Source organism: Parasteatoda tepidariorum, chromosome 1, assembly GCF_043381705.1.
Source record: "Parasteatoda tepidariorum isolate YZ-2023 chromosome 1, CAS_Ptep_4.0, whole genome shotgun sequence".
Lineage (NCBI taxonomy): Eukaryota > Metazoa > Arthropoda > Arachnida > Araneae > Theridiidae > Parasteatoda > Parasteatoda tepidariorum.
The window spans coordinates 63,405,741-63,427,736 of record NC_092204.1 but is presented as its reverse complement, the minus strand read 5'-3'; the positions used below and the strand labels follow the sequence as shown (position 1 = coordinate 63,427,736).

General features: G+C 28.1%; 1 protein-coding gene across 1 annotated transcript in view; it reads right to left on the bottom strand.

Moving 5' to 3' along the window:
- LOC107455704 (uncharacterized) overlaps positions 1-14,285 on the bottom strand; it is a 66,367-nt gene extending 52,082 nt beyond the window's left edge. Inside the window, exon 1 of the mRNA XM_043047185.2 lies at positions 13,970-14,285. Within this exon, the coding sequence (XP_042903119.1) occupies positions 13,970-14,063 (94 nt within the window). The 5' untranslated portion in view covers positions 14,064-14,285. The remainder of the gene's footprint in view (positions 1-13,969) is intronic.
- Positions 14,286-21,996: the final 7,711 nt, after the last annotated feature.

Genomic DNA, 21,996 nt, shown 5'->3' with positions numbered 1-21,996 from the left:
CCTTATTTAAGCTTATTAATGACAAAATGGAGAAGAAATTTCATTCTTCTTTTTAGATTCTGCCGTAGGAAGGTTATTTATGGTTTCGTAGCTAGAAAAAATAAGAAAAGAAATTTGATTGCTGTACTAAACAGTTTGGATCTGTAACTATAAACTTATTGAAACTAAGCCCAAGTTCAGATGGTAATTTTAAAATATTGATAGTTGCTAAAAATTTAAAGGGGGTCTTGAATTCTAATTTCAATTCATTAACATTAATGTTCCGCTCTTAAATTTTTTCTACAAATTAAAGTATCAATTATACTTAAGATTTTTTGATATGCAGGTGAAATGCTCTAAAATATTCGAAATAAATATAATGTGCTTCAGTTTTCCCAATAAAGCTCCCATAAACTTTCCAAAAAAATTAAAAAAACATTTAAATCTCTGTAAACTCATTTTCTTTCTTCCTAAGTTATTGATTTTCATAAACTAAAGATGTTATTCAGAAAATGAGATAGTATTAAGAAAAACGAATAACTTCAAATAATATGGGTAAAGCTTATATTACATTACAACTTCAGCTATGATGTTCTGTGAAATATTTATGTGTTCATAAATATCCCAAATTTATTATATAAGTTTTAGATTTCTACATAAAAGCTGCTATATACTGAAAAAGCGATTAAAATTTTATAAAACATGTATTCGTTCCTCGCTAAATGCTGATTTTCAAGAACTAAAAAATATTTTAAGACTCAATAAATGTACATTTCAACTGAAATATGAATAGAATCTTTAACACAAGCAACACGAGCAATATATACTCATTCTTACATGTTCAAAATAAATTAAATATACTTCACACGTTTAAAAAATAAGTATGATCAAAACTACCAGAATATGGTAAAATTTACCCTGTTTCTGGTTCTATGGGAACACCAAAAATCTTGGCAAATTTCCCCGAATAGCTTCGGTAATGATTTTGTTGAAATTATCAATAAAATATAGTTTTATAATATTTTACGAAATTTTGCAAAATGATAATAAAAAACATCATGGCATAAAAAACATTTAGAAGGTAAAATTTACTTTTATAGTTTTGTATTTTGACTGAATGTGTATTAATAAAAACTATAGTTTTAAAAACCAGAATTTCTCGTACGCCGTTACCATATGAAAGAAAAAATTATCAAATTAATGATTTAAATACCGTAGATTTTGGTTTTATTAACTAGAATTATAATTTTTAAAAACCAGAAATGTCATTACCACACAATACGTAATTTCACTAGAATTTTTTTCTCCGAACATATTTTCACATGAAAGCATCTAAAACCTGAAAACAAGTTTAAATCTAATAAAACTCATCTTCTTATCTTACTAAACGTTGCTCTTCAAAAACTAGAAGAAAAAAAAAATTTACGACTCAGTAAGTACAATATTCAAATAAACTGAGAACAAAACGGGCCATAAAATAAGCTCATATTATACTTTAACACCGTATTTTAAAATATATTTCATTGAATATAAAAAAGGCATTATATTTAGGCAGTGATATAGGCTGAAGCTTTATATNTAAATGAAAACACATTGCTCTATACATTTATTAGTATTGGTAAATTAAAAGTGTAAAGCAATGCAATCCCACAACAGCCCATTGTGGGCCAGATTCGTGACCAACGCCGCTTTTACTGTCCGAACAAGCCAGTACCCATCGATCGGAAGCTGGATGGTCTTCAAGTCGACACTGGGGATCGAACCCCAGGTCTTCACCATGCTTTAACCACTTTTAGGATATCGCGGCTCTTAAAATAAAAGTGTAACAAGCGTTTTTTCACCAACATTTTTATCTCAGGAAGATTTGATGATAAATAAAAATAAAAACCAAGTACTTAATAATTTTTATCTTTCTTATTAAGCGTTCACAATAGTTTAAGCGACGATTAACTTTTTAGTTAGTTAAGAATTTTAAAAAAACTGTTTTTTTTTTTACACGGAGAAAAAAATTCTGTTAAATAACCGTATAGCATATTACCGTATAATATGTCATACGGTACCGAAATAACCGTAGGGTGATATAACCGTATGACTGTATGGTAATGACATATTTGCTAGAAAGTTAATTTATCCGAATAAAGAGTTTTTATAGCATGTTCTAAGGTATCATTATAAAATTAAAAATTTTTACTAAATTTATGAAATTTTATCACACATTATAAAACTATATTTTGTTGTTAATTTTACCAAAATCCTTACTAAAGTGTTTCGATAAAAATTACAGAGCTATGGGTCTTCCCATAGAGGAATATTTTTTTTCTCATTGTAGAATCAGAAAAAAAAACTTGTTTTCTGTTATGTACTCAATAGTTTACCGTATTATGAGCTATCAAAAGTAATCCTATCATTTAAGCAATTCGATATTTTCTAAAATCAGAAATTTAATATAATTGTAAAATTAAGGTGTTTAAAAATTAAATACTTATATTTAGCTTTTATCAAAAATTTTTGAAATTTTTAATAAATTATCTAAATTAAATTACAGCATTCCAAAACAAATAACAGTTTTTAAACATTTCAATAAAATCGAAAATAATTTATTCTTTTAAGGGAATTTTTCAACTATCCCTGTTTGTCCCGTACTCGCTTTGGAGTAACGAAAACAAGTTTTAGAGGAAAAGTTTGGTAGCCAGTAAACACCAACAATGAGTTTAAAAAAAAAGGAAAAAAATCAAAATGGAGTTATAATCAATAAAGTAAACCAACCATAAAAAAAAACAGTTTAAGTTTATGTTTAAAATTGTTTACAAATAGTGAAACTTAAAATTACGAGTTTGATGATTAATTTAAAACACAAGATGAATTGATTACTATTTTCAATTTTCTTTCAATTATCAAATTATCATTCGAAGTATATTCAAATAAATTTAATTATTTCCACATGGAAATTATCTTGAACATAAGTAAAAGTTTATAAATGTACCTTTAAAACGCACACAGTATTAAAATATATGGTTCAAAATTTCTCTAAAATGAAGAACTTACCGCAAGACAATTAATAATCAAATTTAAAACAATGCTACTAAAATCAGCGCTCAAACTTTTCCCAGCAAAAGTGACTTAACTTCTTAACTTCTTCTTAACTTCTCTTAAAACTAGAAGTATTTTTTATTTTTCCTTTTACATCAATACAATTTTTTTTTTTACAGCTTTACAACTAGATTTAGCTCCAAGACAGCGAAATAAACTATCGAACATATAACCTTGTTTAAGCTTATTAATGATAAAACGGTGGGAGAATTTCATTCTTCTTTTTAAATATAAAAAGTCTATAAGTCAAAATAAAATAGTCCTTTAATGTTCATTACGTTCACCATTGTTACTTCTAAAGTCGGGATTTTGCCGTAAGAAAGTTGATTATTTATGGTTTCTCAGCCAAAAAAATTGGGATCCGCTGTACTAGACAGTTTAGATCTGTAACTATAAACTTATTGAAACTAAGCCCAAGTTCAGATGATAATTTTAAAATATTGATAGTTACTGAAAATTTAAAGGGGATCTTGAATTCTAATTTTTATTCATTAACATTAATGTTCCAATCTTAAATTTTTTCTACAAATTAAGCATCAACTATACTTAAGATTTTTTGACATGCAAGTGAAATGTTCTAAACTATTCGAAATAAATATAATGTGTTTCAGTTTTCCTAATAAAGCTTCCATAAACTTTTTAAAAAAATGAATAAACATTAAATCTCTATAAACGCACTTTCTTTCTTCCAAAGTTATTGATTTTCATAAACTAAAAATGTTATTCAGAAAATGAGATAGTAATGAATAAAACGAATAACTTCGAATAAAATGGGAAAACCTTATATTATATTACAACTTGAGCTATGATGTTTTGTGAAATATTTATTTATTCACAAATATCCAAAATTTATCATATAAGTTTTAGATTTCTACATGAACGCTGCTGAAATATGAATAGAAGCTTTAACATAAGCAATATATACTCATTCCTACATATTCAAAATAAATTAAATATACTTCACACATTTAAAAAATAAGTATGATCCAAACTACCAGAATATGGTAAAATTTACCCAGTTTCTGGTTCTATGAGAGCACCAAAAGTCTTGGTAAATTTCTCCGAATAGCTCCGGTAACGATTTTGATAAAATTATCAATAAAATATAGTTTTATAATATTTTACGAAATTTTGTAAAATGGTAAAATCTAGTAGTTTTAACATTCCTTACATTATGGCATAAAAAAACATTTAGAAGGTTAAATTTACTTTTCAGTTTTGTATTTTGACTGAATGTGTATTAATAAAAACTACAGTTTTGAAAATCAGAATTTCCCGTAAGCCGTTATCATATGAAAGAAAAAATTATCAAATTAATGATTTAAATACCGTAGATTTTGGTTTTATTAACTAGAATTATAATTTTTAAAAACCAGAAATGTCATTACCACACAATACGTAATTTCACTAGAATTTTTTTCTCCGAACATATTTTCACATGAAAGCATCTAAAACCTGAAAACAAGTTTAAATCTAATAAAACTCATCTTCTTATCTTACTAAACGTTGCTCTTCAAAAACTAGAAGAAAAAAAAAATTTACGACTCAGTAAGTACAATATTCAAATAAACTGAGAACAAAACGGGCCATAAAATAAGCTCATATTATACTTTAACACCGTATTTTAAAATATATTTCATTGAATATAAAAAAGGCATTATATTTAGGCAGTGATATAGGCTGAAGCTTTATATCTCGGAGGCTTTCTTTCGTAGCCTAGTCAACTTGAAAGATTAATTCGTGTGTAATTCTTTAGCCATAAAGTTCATCAAAAGTAGACGGAAAGAACTGAACCGTAACTGATGGTAGTTCCGTTATTTTACATTCAAACACACGGAGATTTACTTCCTCGGCTTTAATTCCCTTCAATATACGTAAGCAATCATACGTTTCTGATTTGAACATTCATTTAACCTTCACATCAATCTTCTTTTTTTTTTATATATTTAAATTACATTGGTAGGTAAAAGGTTAAATATCCTACATACCGAACAGGAATGATGCCTAAACGTTATTTTACAAATTATTTTTAATACATTTTATCGGGATAATTTTAATGTTCTTAATTTTACGGTATCCAACTAGACCAATTTTTATTTAAAGAAAAAAGGCTTAACTAATATTTTAATTTCACTTTTTGGTAAAAAGGGGTATACAAGTTATAAATTTAAAGTAATGTTTAAAAATGTATAAAATATTTTTCAAAAAAATGAGTTCAAAAACTATAAATTTTTCATGTCACGCTCACAGCTTTACAACAAATTGTCATGCATAAATTTCACGAAAGTTTTTCTCGAGATCATTAATGTGTTTACATGCATTTTGAAATAAAGAATTAAAAACTTTTCAAACACACAATGAAATAGAACTAAATATATTGTTCCATATTGATATTTTTGAAGAAAAATTCTAAATATTCTTACTAAAAGCCTTTGATAAAAATAACAAATTCGCTCTTAATCCTTAACTTTTAGTTGAAAACATCATTAACGTATAAAATCTACATGCAAAATTTTAAAGAATTCTGAACTTTCATTATTATGCATGCTGCCGTTAGGACTTTTTCTTAAAATCAGCATTCTTCAGAAAATGTATTTAAAATGCAAGAAAATTCTGAAATGTTAGAAAAATTTGAAGAAAAAAAAATTAATAACTCGTAAATTAATTTCTGTAAAAAATTTTTTTGTCCTAAGAATATAATTTATTCAAATAGAAAAAGGTTAAAATGCTCAAAACATAACAAAAACACTTTAGTTTCGATTTAGGAAATTTACTTCCCCCTGTTTCTGTTTCGTCTCTCGAAAAACTACTATCACCTCATTACTAAGAATTTGGAGATCAAAAGTTTAAAGAATTTTGTAAAGCTAATGAACTAAACATGGATAGAAAAGAAAATCGAAATTGCCAATTTTCACCCAGTTGTAAACATTAATTAATAACTAGAGCTAAGAACATCGTGAAACATCGATATTTTCGCGATTTATCGATCGCGGTAATGTTATTTCAAAACATAATGTCATGATAAATCATGAATTATTATAAATGCCAAAAAATTAAGAATAATAATCGAAAACATTAATAACCCGAGCGTTATATACATCGCTGAATATTGAATATCATATATGATAGTATCCCGAATGTTATAGATGACAATAATTACTATAACATAATACGAATACGATATTTCATTAAGTACTAGTAACTCTTATTGGTGTTGCAAAAATATTAAGTAATGTAAAAAATAGTTTGATTTAGTTGGATTAGAAAATCGAAGCCATGAATCAATATTTCCTGGAGATAAATTTCTATATAATCCGATAACACCAAGCACTATTGTTAACAATGTTATAAAAGATTAAAAAAAAATTTATATACATTTCTGTAGAATATATTGAGTTTCAAAAACCTAAATGGTTATTTACATCAATAATATTATGCAATCTAAAACGGCTTTTCTTTTATATTCAAATTTAATTCATCTACATAAAGTTAAAGATTTTTCGTATTCAACAATATTTTGTAACTAACTATTTATTTTATTTTATTTTTACAGATAGCATTTAACAATTGAATTTAAGATGATTTGAACAATACTATTGTTTCCAATCCTTTTTTAATTATATTTTCAAGTGGCATTTGTTGCCCTTTCTGTTGGCTTCACTTATGAGATGAATTACAAAACACGTCCTTTGTAATTCATCCCATTAGATTGACTGTATTCGGTATCGTTTGGCATGATGCTATTGTTTGCGGCCAACTCATGTTTGTTAAAATTTACTATTATCACGTAATTGGTTTCATTATTTTCCTTATTCAAGAGGCCGTCAGGCACCCTTTACACAAAATAAATCTATATTAAAAGTTCTCAGCATTAGGGAAATTTTAATAATTTATCAGTGGTAGCAAATTGAAAGCGAACATTTAAAAACGAATAGAATTCTTTTAAGACCTTAATAAGGACTTTAGAGGATGACTATTTCTCTATTTGACTATTAATATACAGTTTAAATTATTCATAAATAGTTAAGGAAGAAAGTTCCTTCCATTCTGATTCTTAAAAATAATAATACACTGTCTTTGTTACTGTTTAATATAACAAAAATAAATTTAATATATCACTGAAAAAATATTTTCTGAATATTTCCTTATTAAAACTGCACCAGTTACCAGTTATCAGTGGTACTTATTACCAAAATTAATTAAACGGCATCTGTGTCAATATTGGTAAGGCGAACTTTTACAATTTCCTTAAACGAATGAGTATCTTTATTCCATTAACTTTGCTTTTTAGCACATAGCTTATATCTGTTACGTAAATTAATTAGGTGTCATTATCATCATCAATAGTAGGGTGATATTTATGTTTCTAATAAACAAATTAATACTACATTTCCTTTTATTTTGCCCTTCAATACTTTACTTACTTTAAATTCATTTCCTTACCATTGATTTCCTTACCACGTTTCAAAACATACTATAAGCAAAATAAACTCGAGGTTTCAGATAACTTAAGGAATTCTAATTTTGGGACGTAGTCTGCTTAAGCTACTACGTTAGCGTCTATCTTTGAATTTATCCAACATAGCAAATAAAAAATATATTAATAAAATATATATTAATAAAATATAGTATTAATAAAATATAATATTATAATAAAATGAAATATTTGTTAGCATGCAATAAACATTTCTTTGGATCAAATAGAGCTATAAGTTAGCAAGCATCATTGAGGCTGACAAAATCGAATAGTCTACAGATTAATTTAAAACAATGACTAACGCGAAAATTTATTCCCTCAAGCGGCTCTCTCGAATGATCTAATTGAAAATTTCGATCGAATATTTAGATCTAGGGCTAAAATTGTCCCTTGCAGCCGCTTTCCACATTTCAGAACGATAGAACAAACTATTCTGGAGTCACACACTCCAACGAAATCTTCATTTTTTTATTATAGATAACAATATATCAAGGAAAGTCAAAAATCTCCCTATAAAACCTGTTTTTTAGTATATTATCTGATGAAATATAGATTTATTAATTTTTGTAAATAAAAAGATATCCTTACGGTGCAATTATCTTCTGACTAAAATCATCGACTATTTAAAAAAAATATATCGATGTCCATGAAAATCAAATGAAAATGCAGCATAATTCTCATTGGACAGATAAATCACATGGAACGATCCGGCTAGTCATCAGTATTAAATTAGTAACAGTTATGAAGGCATTGTTTACTCATAAAGTATTTCTTTATCTCTAATTTAAAGATACTTACGTATAGTAGTCATTTATCATTCTTTATTATAACATTTTAAATTTTGTTTATTATTTCGAATTAAAGGCTTGAAGCTGAAACCGGCGTTACATTAAAGTAGTCCTACAACATTACTTTATTACACAACATTTTGTGACAGCATGTTTAAATCGGTGTCTACACATATTAATGATTTTGTAATTATTAAAGTGCAAACAAGTTGCATTTACTTTTCTCATGAGTTCTGCTTCCAATCAACAGAGACAAGTAATAAAATGAAAACAAAATTATGAAATATTATTTGGAATCAATTTTTTGCACAATTACTAAATATTTTTGGGTGAAAAACATTTAAGGAGCTGTTATAGAAACTAAAATTTAAAGAGGAAATTAAAAATCAAAATTCCACGTGAAATTGCAGTGGTAACAGGGACTACTATACGATAAAATTTAAATTTGACCCGAATGAAATTGACCACTGAATATGTGCTAATACAATTTGGGATCGTTTAATTGAATATTTTTTAAGTTATGCGTAACAATTCGTTTATAGTCAGGAAACAAATAATGACTGTAGAAATCACGGCAGTATGTCAGCAAATCGAACACGGGCCAGAGCACCTTATCAAATAATAAATATTTTTATAAAAGTAAAACATTTAATTTAATTTTGAATAAATAAGCTAAGACTGTTATGAAATTTCTCTTCTTACTAATCTCAATTCGCAATCCGGCTATTTTTTAAAAGTGTTATTTTGAAAAATTTTACGATTTTATTTTCCATATTTCATTCAATGCAGATGGAAATTATCCTGCATTTTCGACAAGCTTGCAAACTGTTCACTGTGTCACTTAATATTAAAAATCCAAAAATAAGTAGAAAAATAATCCTTTTTTTAAAAGAATCGAAGCGAAGAAACTTTGAATTTGACAGATGTATACCTTGACTTTGAGGATTAGCATTAATATTACATGAGCGATAAATTGTGGATTTTACCGTTCATTGATAGACACGTGACTCAAAATTACCTTTTTTTCTCCCTTGAGGTTTAGTTTCTGGAGTAGAACGATCTGGATTGAGAATTATTTATGATATAATTTAATATTTTCAGATTTGTTTTACAAATGCGAAATTCCATATTGTAACATGCTAACAGTTGTAGATAAAGAAACAGCACTATTTTATGATAAAGAAATGTATTTCAAGCATGACTGCATTTTGAATGGGGAATTCAAAAACACATTTTATAAACAATAAAAATAATTCTATAAATAATTCATAATTAAAACGCTGACGTTTTATTATATGATGCTAATGGCGCAATCATTAATTACTTTGTTTTTAAGTGAAAAATGTTTCTTTAATTTTGTGAAAAATGTGAAAAATGTTTCTTTAATTTTGGCGTGTTAAATTCTTGTGTATTATTTTTACTCAATAAAGTCCTTTATTGTATATCTTCCCATTTTGCCGATTTTTTGGTGAACTTTATAAGTTCCTTATTTATATATTTTATGGTGATCAATTAATTTTATTGAAAAATATATCATGACATATAGATATTGCGTGGTTGGCGCCGGCCATTATTTTTTCAGCCAAGAGTGCAGCCAGATTAAATGTCGACAACAGAAAAGTGTATGACTAAGCATCTGCTTGATACTGGGTAGATGTGTTGGTAGAAAAATGATGAGAACGTACACTGTAAGAAATTCCGGATCAAATTTTGGTATAAAATATTTATGGTGCATTATCCGTAAAATTTATTCCTTGAAATCCATTTTTACCGTAAAATGTTATACCGTAATTTTTACAGTTTCGGTGAAAATGGATTTTAACGTGTTTTGGCGAAAATGGATTTTACAGTGAAATGTGTCGGCATCCTGAGTGCTGGTACATTTTATCGTTATTAGATCCGGAATTTTTCTTAATGGTTTTAAAGAGGTGACCTCAAATATGCTTATTCATTAATGTAGATGATATTTTAAGTTACGAAATAAGATGCTTACATTCACTGAATATATACACCATTTTTTTTCGATGGATTTAGATTTCTAACCCCAAAATACTAGCTACAATCTTTGAAATATGGTCCCAGTAGTTTGACAAAATTTTTTGGACACAATTATTAAATTTGCTTATTCAAAGATAATTTCCCGCTAAAAACAATTTAGCAAATATTTATTATTTACTATTATTTTGATTAATAATAGTCGAAAAAAGTAATGATTTTAAATGATTTTAGGGAATAAAATTTTAGATGATAAAATACAAAATTTGAGCCAAATCGGTCGAATGAGAAATTCGAATTCATTGGAAAAAAGCATGTTTATTCAGAGAAAAAACATTTCATCTGATATTGTAACTTGAAATTTTGTCTGCATTAATTAATTAGTATATTTGGAGATCACTCTCTCAATCCATTAAGATTGTGTCCTAGAACTTAAAGATCAGATCATTAAATCAAAAATTATTCAGGGTGGTTCATTTTTTATTTTGCGCACTATACATATATATGGTGTTAAGAAACATACAATTGTTTAAAATAGCTGTGGATTAGCTGGTTATAAGATTCGCCTTTCTTTGTTACCCCCTTCTTTTAAACCTAATTTCCTTAACCGAAGACGAATAACAATAAATAATTCATCACCAAATTATAAGATTTAAAAAGAAGAAAAAAACTCGTTCACTCGCATTACCACCTTATTAAAATTGTAAGTTGCGTGTGTGTGATTTTATGGTGCAAATATCCGTAACATCTATCAAACAGTTTAACGATCTTTTGATGCAATAAAAAAAGAAAGGAAATAGCACATAAAACATTTTCAGAAAAAGCTTTTAATAGAGTAAAAAGCTTTTACTCTCATTCGGATTTCACTTTGATGAATAGGATGCTCTAAAATTACATCCTTGAACACGGACATGTTGTCATAGCAACGTTTTTATGGGTCTAATTTTTTTTCAATCCTATCATTTTTCTTCCGGTAATGTTTCCGGAGCAATTTGAAATTTAGGAACTTTTTATCAAAATGCGAATGGTTAAAATATATTTAAATGATCTTTTTATTTGGGAATTTCGTTCAAAAACTTCAAACAATACATTTCAGCGCAGATAAATTTGAAAAACCAAATTTTCTTCTTATAAATTCATAAATCTACATTTTCTTTTTAAATTAGAAGTGTTTTTGTCTCTGAGACATATTAGTTATCATTAAAGAGTTCAGAAGTTTCAAGCGAAAAAATTTTTATTCTGCAGAGAAAGATCCTATTTTAGCGTTATTAACTAAACGACATTACCTCAATGAATAAATGTACTAGTGGAAAAAGGTTCCAAGTGCACTTGACAACTGATAGCGATTGAAAACCTCAATTAGAGATGCAGATTAAAATTCGAAGGATGAAAATTATATGACTTGAATACTTTAAGGTATCTGATTAGTGAAAAAAATGATTTTGGGCAACTTTTTTCGAAAATAAGTTTATTAAAAATTTAGAATTTTTGTAGTCTTAACTTTCTAAAAATACCTTACTTTTGTTTGTTCTACAATTATTTACAAAGTTATAATAAATTTTGTGCAAGTCGAAAACAGTGGATAGACTAAAAAGTTTAAGTCTTTAAATGCATTTAACTAAAAATCGGTATTTTTTTCTCGGTATTTTACATCACCTTACACACGATATCTCTTTATAGTTTTTAAAATAATTGTCTACATTTTCTTATGAGCGTTTACGATCATAGTACGCATATTTTGAACTACAGGCTAAGAGAAAAAAGTAGAATTTCTTTTTTTATGCAAAGAAAAGTACGCTTCTTATGTTTTTTTCGCAAAGACAAGCACGGAAATTTTTAAAAATTTGCTTTCTTAACTACATCGATACCTAACTCAGTAGTATATACACTTGCTTTTAAGGTAATAGTCCAAAACATAGTTGATATCCCTCTAAATAAAATCCTCAAAGAAATTTTGGTTTCAGACGATAGAATTTTTTTTACTGTGTTTAGCGTATATGCGAAATAGTGCCTTATTTTTACCTAAAAATGGCCATATAAAAAAAAAATATTAAAACTAATTTTTTTGTTGGTTTCATAAGTTTTTACGCACAATAAAATAAATAAATTTGTTTTTAAAAATTTTACATTAATATCTAAAAAAAAGTCCGAAACTAGCCTGATACTATAAATGTTAAAAAAAAATTCTAGATTCGCTAATTAAGAAACCTATGGCAAGAGATTAAAGCAAGAAATGTTTATTTAATATTTTCAACAACAAATAATCCTTAAACCTTATTTAATAAAATGCACTGAAATGTCACTTAATTATCTATTAATTAAATGATAATTATTAAATTAATTATCTGTTTTAATTAAACACACAAATTTCTACTTAAGTAGAATTGTATTAAAGCTAGTAGAAAAAAATTCAATTTAGACAAATATTACAAAATAATATTAAATTTTTAAGTGTTTAAATATTATTCCAAAAAAATACACAAATAATCTATGTAACTAAAATATGTAACTATTTGTAACTTATAAAGTAGTTAGATTAAATATCGAATAATTAGAAATGTATTACTGAAACGGTTATTAAATTGACATGACAGAAGGATGGCCATATGCTTATTAGTCAAATTATTCCACATTTTCTTAACGGCATTACAGTTTCATGAAAAACTTGTTAATTCATCCCGTCGATTGTTTTGATAAAAATGCATATTTAAAATAAACAGTCATTTTTTATTATTAACATTAAAAATTATTTATCAGAAGTTGTTTTTAAAAATAATTTAATGAATAACTATAAGATATTTCTGCAGATTACATAAAAAAAAATTTAATATGAATAAAAGTTATTTAATAAACGTTCTCTCAAAATCTGCATTTTCCAAATTTACGCTTATGATTTATTTGTAGTCATAAACTAAACAAATCATAAGTTTAACCCATAGCTAAACTTTCAAATAAGTCAATTTAAAACAACTATTATATTCTTATACTTATCGTTACATGACTTCAGTTTTTACGCACAATAAAATAATACCACATTCTAAAAAGAAGATACTTAAATTCTCTCTCTCACTCTCTTTTTTTTAAAAAAAATGTCTAAGCGCTGACGAAGTTACAGATAAACACATTTTTTTAAGTCGTTTCGCTTTTTTTTAACGATGTAGCATGAAACAGGTATGCTGCCTTAAAACCTAATATATTGTTTAACAATGAAAAAATGACATAAGAAAAGGTAAGAAAAATTGACTATAGCAATTTTTACATTAATTATAGTTTATGTTTCTCATCCAGTTAACTTTTATAGCAAATACATTTCACTCAAATGAAAACTTTAAACGAAATTATTTTTCCCGTTTCTAAGCATTATAAAATCAGCAAATATCTTATGATTATTACCCGCATTTGCACGAATTAACTGTAATTTTAAACTTATATGAATTTAAATCGAAATCCAATGCATGAAATGTCAGAAAAATAAATCTTATCTTCAGTTAAACGTTTCATGAAACTGTTTTTCAAGTGAACACAATGAATGTTTTTTAAATGAAACATTCTACATTAATTATTCATAAATATCACTCACTATAAAAATAATGCACATTTTCCTAAAAATGAATCGTATTTTAAAAAAAGTTATATTTACCATTAGCTAAAACATTCTGGAAACAAATTAAGAGAACAACAGAAGCGATGCTTATTTCCAAATTCTTCATAAAATTACTCGTATTTTTCTTCATCGTGCAGAAAACAAATACCTTTTATATAAAAAATATATATATATCCTATGTTCACAATTATTTAAACGCACAACTTTAACTTCACTGCTAAGTCTAACCACTAACAAATCCTTACGCCGGCTCTCAAGATCAAGATGATGCGGATGGAAAGGATGCCGGGAAGATGCAGGAAGAGCTCGAAGAAGAAAGATGCTCTCCCTTCCGATTCTGGAAGAAGACTACCTGTCGACGGGATGGCCCTGAACTTGAATCAGTTCTAATCACGTGACGTTTCCACGGCCGCCATGTTTTTGAGGGTTTTCTCTTTTCACTTCATCATTCCGGGGTCAATAGCCGATCTAACGGGAAGCGGGCGGGGATCAGGTGGAAGTGATGGAGGAAAAGGAGGAGGGGAAACCAAATTGTCAAACGTACCTCTCCGATACCTGATGTTTTGATAACAGTATTAACTGTGAACCATCGAGAAGGTAAACCGCAAAGGAACGCTTCGTTAGGTTTCGATATTTTAAAAAGAAGCGATTTTTTTCTCTGTTTTTCGTAAAGCGTTTGATAAAGTTTAAGGAAAATTATAACCTTATTTTTAAATTAAAAGACAATCAGGCGTGAATAATGTATAGCTATTTCAAATTTGATTTTAATCGAAATATTTTTGTTTTTCTTTATTTTGAGAGACGTAGTCATGTTTGATACGATTGGATCTGTAGATGGCACATGATGTGTTAGATGGCACATTTATCAGATGCAGCTATACTACGTCGTAATTGGGTGAGACATACAATGAAACGTAATCAACTCAAACACGTCAACTCAAGTAGGTTTAGAAACTACAGTGAACACTAATATTAAAGTGAGTGGGAGTACAGAGAATGTAATTTAAAAGAAAGAAAAATGAATAAAAAAACTAAGAAGGGCTCTAAGGGTAAAAAAATAGCATTTTAGGCTTTTATATATCTTTCAAAATTTATTAAATAAAATTCTTATTAAAGTAATCATGTATTTTTCGCAAAACTTTAAAGCCTACGTCAAGAGTTTTAATTTTAAGACACATTGGCAGCGTTTGATTCTTTTTCTTCTAAAAATCTCAAAATTCTCAAAATCTAAGTTTTCCTTCTTGCAATTTTTTAATCAAAATTTGAAGTAATAAAATATATTAAGTTATTTTAATATGTCTTTACGTCTATTTTATACTTCAATAAAAATTTTAAAAATATTTTAATGAACACAGTAATTTTTCTTATTATTTAAAATGAATTTATGAGAATTTGAACAGTTTGTGTTGATTTAAAAGAGTTCTATTGTCTCCTGAGTTTTGTGTGGTCAGTTCACCATTATTTGAAGTACAATATCTCGAATATTACTATCGATAACACGACCTTTTTTTATATATATTTAAGAGCATGTTAATTATTCTCGTTTCACTCACTTTAACTCAACTTTTTTTTTTAAATGATGGCCCAATGTTTTATAGAATTAACTAAACCACAAGCAAGTAGATAAAAACTGCGTGCTAGCAATTATTCCGATGGATGTGTCTAATCACGTGGTTGTGCATGGCGGTACAGCTTTAAGGTTTGGGTTTATTATCATGCTGAATCAATTTTCGGATCAAATTTAGTTGGATGTTGGAAACCTGCAAGTGAGTCATGCGTGTGTGGGTCGAATTTGATTGGCTGACCCACGCGTGACGTCACTTGCAAGTATCCAATTTTTTTTTACTACAGTGCTTGATATCTATGAACAATCACCAACCAGCCAAAAACTATTTTAGCCAGAGTGAGTGAAAGGGGCAACGCATGTGTGAAGTGATTGAACTTGTTTTCTTTATTGTTCGTAATGTTGACTTCAATTCTGCACTGTATTGTATATACATTTGGAAAGGAAAGGAGTTAATATAGATTTATACCCTCAAATTTATATTTAATTAAAACCTACCAAGTTCTGGACGAGATTTGTGTCTATTATTGCTTGGAAGAAACTTTTTATTGGCATAAAGGTGTCTGAGTAAAGTAATTAACTTGGAAAATAAAATTAATCTTTATATCTATTAATGAGTTATACCCATAAGGGAAAACCAAGGAGAACAAGCTACTATAGCCTTTGGAGGGATGCTTTTTCTTTATTGTTGATGTTTTTGGTAGTTTTATAACTGTGAAATAAACTTAAGTGATATTTGTAATTATTTATTGTCGATACTTTTTATGCTTAAAGAGGAGGAATATTTTGAACTTTTTAATTAGGGAGTATATTGTGATATACTTATCGTATACAAATGTACTTTTTCAACTGGTAATATTTTATTTAAGTTAATTGTTTCAAAATGAAACAGTTAATATTTTTTAAATATGTCTTTCTTATCATAACATTAACTTCCTAACTGGTTGCTGTCTATATATGTTAATATTTTATGTGATAATATCATCATAGAAAATATGCAATAAATATTTAAAAATTTATTCACCTAAATTAGAAACAAACTAATTAAATAAACAGTAATAATGAATAAAAAATAATAATAAATTTAAAAATTTATTCGATTAAATGTCATAGTGATCCTCGAATATAAATTCATTGTTTGAAAATAACAAATTACATCTGACTCAATATTTAAATGCCTTAAATTAAGGCGTAAATAATTTAATTCATTTAATCTTTAAAGCAAATAAACCATCCCTTTATGCGTCAGTTTTGAGATGCAATCTTTAAGAGAATATTTTTTTTCCAGGTAATTTTTACTGCTTCTCTTTTCTTTATTTATTTTTTTATTTTTTAGCCTTGATTTTTGCACATTTTTGATTTTGTCTTCTGAAAATTATCTTTCACAAAAACTTCTAACAGTAAAAGAATTTAAGGATTCACAGTAAAACGATTAAGAGATTGTTTCGGAAGTAAATAAAAATTTGTGTTTTGAATTTTAAAAAAAGTCCCATGTGCATTTTTATTGCTTTCAGATAAGAAGAAATTTACTAAAATTTACGGAGTTGTATGCATCAGTCTTTGAAGGAGGAATTGTGTACACCTATGTGAATCCCCTAGAAGAAGAAGATTGTTATAATTTATACTGAAGCATAAAATGCCCCCTGATGAAATGCTCCTTCGACGATGTTTAGAGAAATTGAAAATATCCTCAAACGATATGAATCCTCTGTCCAAACGACAATTTTTGTTATTTTGAATTTGAAAACTGAAATCAAAGATAGAAAAACTGAATTTTCGTTTTATAAAACTCTAGTTGACTATAGTAGAAAGCGATATAATACAGAAATTAATAAATGATTTAACAGGTCTCAAAATTTATCAAGATCAAGCCCTGAGCGTGTTTTTAGAATGAATGATTAAATAAACCCTGTAAAATGACTCGTTTTGGCAAAGCCGCAGGTGCGAAGAAGTCGACCCAAACTGCGATGGATGGATGCAGTTGAGAGAGATTTTGGAATCCTAAAAGTTATAGCAGGAGGATTCGTTGTCATTCAGAGGGTTGTTGGAAAATCTCACCAAAAGAAAGTTTTGTCCCCCTAGGTATGACGTGCGAATGATGATGATAAAATCAACAATTAATCTAACTTAAACCGGTATCAAAAAGTTTTCAATCGGTTTTCAGATTCAAGTCATGCCGCTGCGGCTCAGGGAATAGAGGGTCTGCTCTCGACCCGCACTGATCACACTGCTGGAGTAAAATATCCACAGTGGTAAACAGATCATGAGTTAGAACCCTTTTGTCGTTGGGTTAAACATAGACGGTTTTCATGGCCTTGCTCTTCATGTAAGGCAAATGGGGATTAGTTCCCTCAAAAAGTCCTCCTCGAAGGTTAGTTTGTAACAATGCTTGATACAGGAGTTTCCTTGTCTTCTGAACTGGGTTCAAAATTACAAGGCTACCGAAATGAATATTGATAGTCTTAAATCCAGAATTGGGTCGGCTGTTCAGCGCATGTTATAAAGTTATACAAAGGTTATAAAGTTCGTTATAAAGCCGGTTATAAAGTTTACACGTATGTTATAAAGTATGGTTGGGTTCAAAATTACACGGCTACGGAGTTGAACATTGATAGTCTTAAACTCTGAATTGGGTCGGTTGTTCAGCGCATGTTATAAAATAAAAGGAAATATTGAATTGATTAAAATTATTAGCATCGAATTATAGTAATAATTACATCCTCATTATACTGGTTAAAAGATATCGAGAAGAAGAAAAAATAACCTCAAGCGTTATGAATGAGTGAACCCTCCGTCAAAAAGGCAATTGTTATTATTTTGAAATCGAACTTTCGATAGGACCAAGGTTTTCGCCTGCCAGTTTAATTCTCGTTTTCATTCTTTTTTCTTTTTTTTAAAATTTATTTTGTAACACGTGTTGATCAGCAGACCCAATTTTGAGTTTACGACTACTAATGTTCAACTCCGTAATTTGTAATTTTAAACCCTACCCAGAAGGCAAGAGACATCCTGGATTAAGTATTTAAGCAAATTAATCCTCGTGGTGAATTTTTTAATGGAACTAACCCACATTTGCGTTACATGGAGAGAAAAACCACGAAAACCTTTCAAAGTTAACTCGTAAGCAGGGGGATTCTGACCAATATCCGTCTACCACTAAGGATATTTAAAGCTAACACTGTGGCCGGTGCGAGCCTGGAGCAGAATTCATATCAACCAGCCACCGCTGGAATTAGAACCTGGGTTACCTCATTGGGAGGCGAGCGCTTTATCCAATGAGCCACCGTGGCTCACGTCTGATTCTCGTTATCATGAATGGACTTTAACCACAAGCAATAAATATATAAAAATAGATAATACTGACCATTTTAAATATATTTTTCAGTGTCACGCCTAAATATCACGTCACTTTTGCATACTCTTCAATAAGTCCTTTAAAACTGGCTATTCAATAACTTATGTATCTTTATTTTTTAAAATGATTTTTAAAACTAATATTTATTTCCAAATCCAAAAACTGGAGTTTATTAAATTCGATAAGATATCACCGGGCGTCTCGAAGTTGTAGGATAATTCGAAAATTTTATTGTTGAAAAGCGGAAGAACCGAAATAATAAATCAACTATGCCCATAATATTAAATATTTAAGTAAATCTGTCAAAGGCTCTGGTCATTGAGTATAATAATTTTAAAATTATATTTATATTAAAATACGTATTTATTTTAGTATTTGAGATACTTTTCGTTAGCCAGTTTAAGTCGTTCTTTTTTCTTCTACGATAAATAAAGAACATATTTGGGAAAATATTAGTGTTTGGAATGCTGGTAGGTAATCATAAAGTTTATATTAATATTCGCCTTTTACTGATAATAGCAATCGGATTAATCGGGATAAAGGCAAGTATCAAGATACAAAGCATACATTTCTCGGTATTCCTTACTTTGATGTTGTTTTAAGGTTAAGAGCCATTGCCCTGCATTCCCTACATAAAAGTTTTAAATGTTTGTCGTTTTGTATTCCGTTAATTTTTAATGGTTACATCCCATTATTTTTTAGCACACATTATCTTTTTAACTTCTCAGGTGCCACTACTCAGTTACTAATGAAATCATAAAATCACCTATCATCAAATTATTTATTCCAAGCACTGATATTAAATACTTTGGGACCTCATAAATGTAGCAGTATTTATGATTCATCAGTACATATCCTACAAATCCTCCGTAATTTTTTAGGCACTTATTATTGCATTATTAATGCAAAACACTCATAAGGGTTACATTGATGTCTCATAAGTATTTTACTATTTACGAACACTCATAGTGGATACATAAATGTCTGATAAATATTTCACTATTTACGAACACTCAAAATGACATATTCATACCTCATAAATATTGCCACTTTTTACAAACACTTAAAAAGGATGATAAATATGATGTTCTCATAAATATTCCATTATTTTCAGTATTTAGGAACACTCCTGATGTATCCATTATGAGTGTTCGTAATGGATACATCATTGCAAACATATTGGATACATTAATGTATTGTGAAAACATATAAATTCGGGTGTGATTCGCTAGAAAGCGTGTCTAATTTCATAAAAGCAATTTGGTGGAAATTACTTTACTATTATATTTTGAGAATCAGCGATTGGAAATCTAATGTATTATTGCATTATTTATTGAAAACACTCATAATGGTTACATTGATGTCTCATAAGTATTTTACTATTTACGAACACTCATAGTCGATACATAAATGTCTGATAAATATTTCACTATTTACGAACATTCAAAAATGGCATATTCATACCTCATAAATATTGCTCTTTTTGCAAGCACATATAAGGGATGCATTGAATTCTCATAAATATATTTCATTATTTTCAGTATTTATGAACACTCATAATGGATACATTATGAGTGTTCATAATGGATACATCATTACAAATATATAATAGATACATCAATGTATTGTGAAAACATATAAATTCGGGTCTGGTTTGCTAAAAAGAGTGTCTAATTTGATAAAAGCTATTTGGTAGAAATTACTTTACTATTATATTTTGAGAATCAGCGATTGGAAATTTAATGTATTTTACTCAACGCAAACTTTCGGGATTTGTATTTCTTTTTTAAGAAAAAGTACAATTCTAAAATGCACCATGCATGTGATCCAATTCGTGATTCCATGCTTTTTCTAAATTCTAGAACTGAACTTTCCAAAAATCACTTGCTTCGGTGATTTATCCTCTTTTTTTCATTTGAGAAGCGTCACTTCTATTTACGAATTATTTTTTGTTAGCTACAGAAGAAGTGTGTGTACCTAAAAAAATCTGTTATTGTCTATTATTATAGACGTCATTTGTAATAAAAGAATTCATCGAAATAATATTGAAAAAAACTACTATCCCTACTCTTCTTTCCAACTCACGGAAATACCTGCTCAAACGTCATTTTATTCTTTTTTAAAACTAAAATCACTCATGAATAAGATGGATTCAGAAATTGCTAAAAATGGGGAAATTGATACAAAAGCATTAAGTTTCGATTTCCTGAAATAAAACATGTCCGAATAAAACGCAATTCAGAAAAGCAAAATATGAACAAAGGAAAAAACAATGTTTATTGAACACAATTTGCAAGAAATGTAGAATTCTTGTAAATTGAAAAATTAAGAGTGCTAAACAAAATAACAGTGAGAGTTATTGATAGAGGGCAAACATTTTTCATCTCTTGCTGATGTTTAACTCATCAACATTATTACTCATAATTTTAGTCTTGAGGTTTTTTATATTCCGTCAACTCTATTTTAATAATTTAATAGTATCAATACTGTGTATTATAATTTAATTATGCTAAACCAAACAAAAATACAACAAAATGAATTAAGGAATGGGTTAAGAATTAACAACTAAATTGGCTAAGAATTTATACAAAAAATTATTTTAGCTAATTTTATTTATATGTTATTTTAGTATATTAGGAGACTCTATAGATTCCCCTATAGATTTTGCTCCCCAATCCTTATAATCGCTGCGCAGTAATCTTTGTTAAATGTTACAACCAAAGAAAAAAGCACCTTTTCAAAATGTAATTCAAACTTCAACTCTATAACTATGTTACGGTGAAACACCGAAATCTGGAGAATGTCGACAATCACCGGTGAATGTCAATATTCACGTAGTCGCTTGGTGTATATCTGAAATATTTGCTAAATACCCTTATTTCTGACTCTCACCGGTGAATGTCAACAATCACATAGTCGCTTTGGTGAATGTCCGAAATATTTGTTATATCCAATTTTATATTAATTTATTCGTTAATATTATTATATTTATTTGATATATTTATTCTATATTTTAATACTTACTGACGATAGATTAGAAGAAACATCAGTGTTTGGAGTATCGGACAAATATATACCGGACAATGGCCCTTGACCTTAAGAAAACATCAGTGTAGGGTATACCGGGCAAATGTATACCCTGGC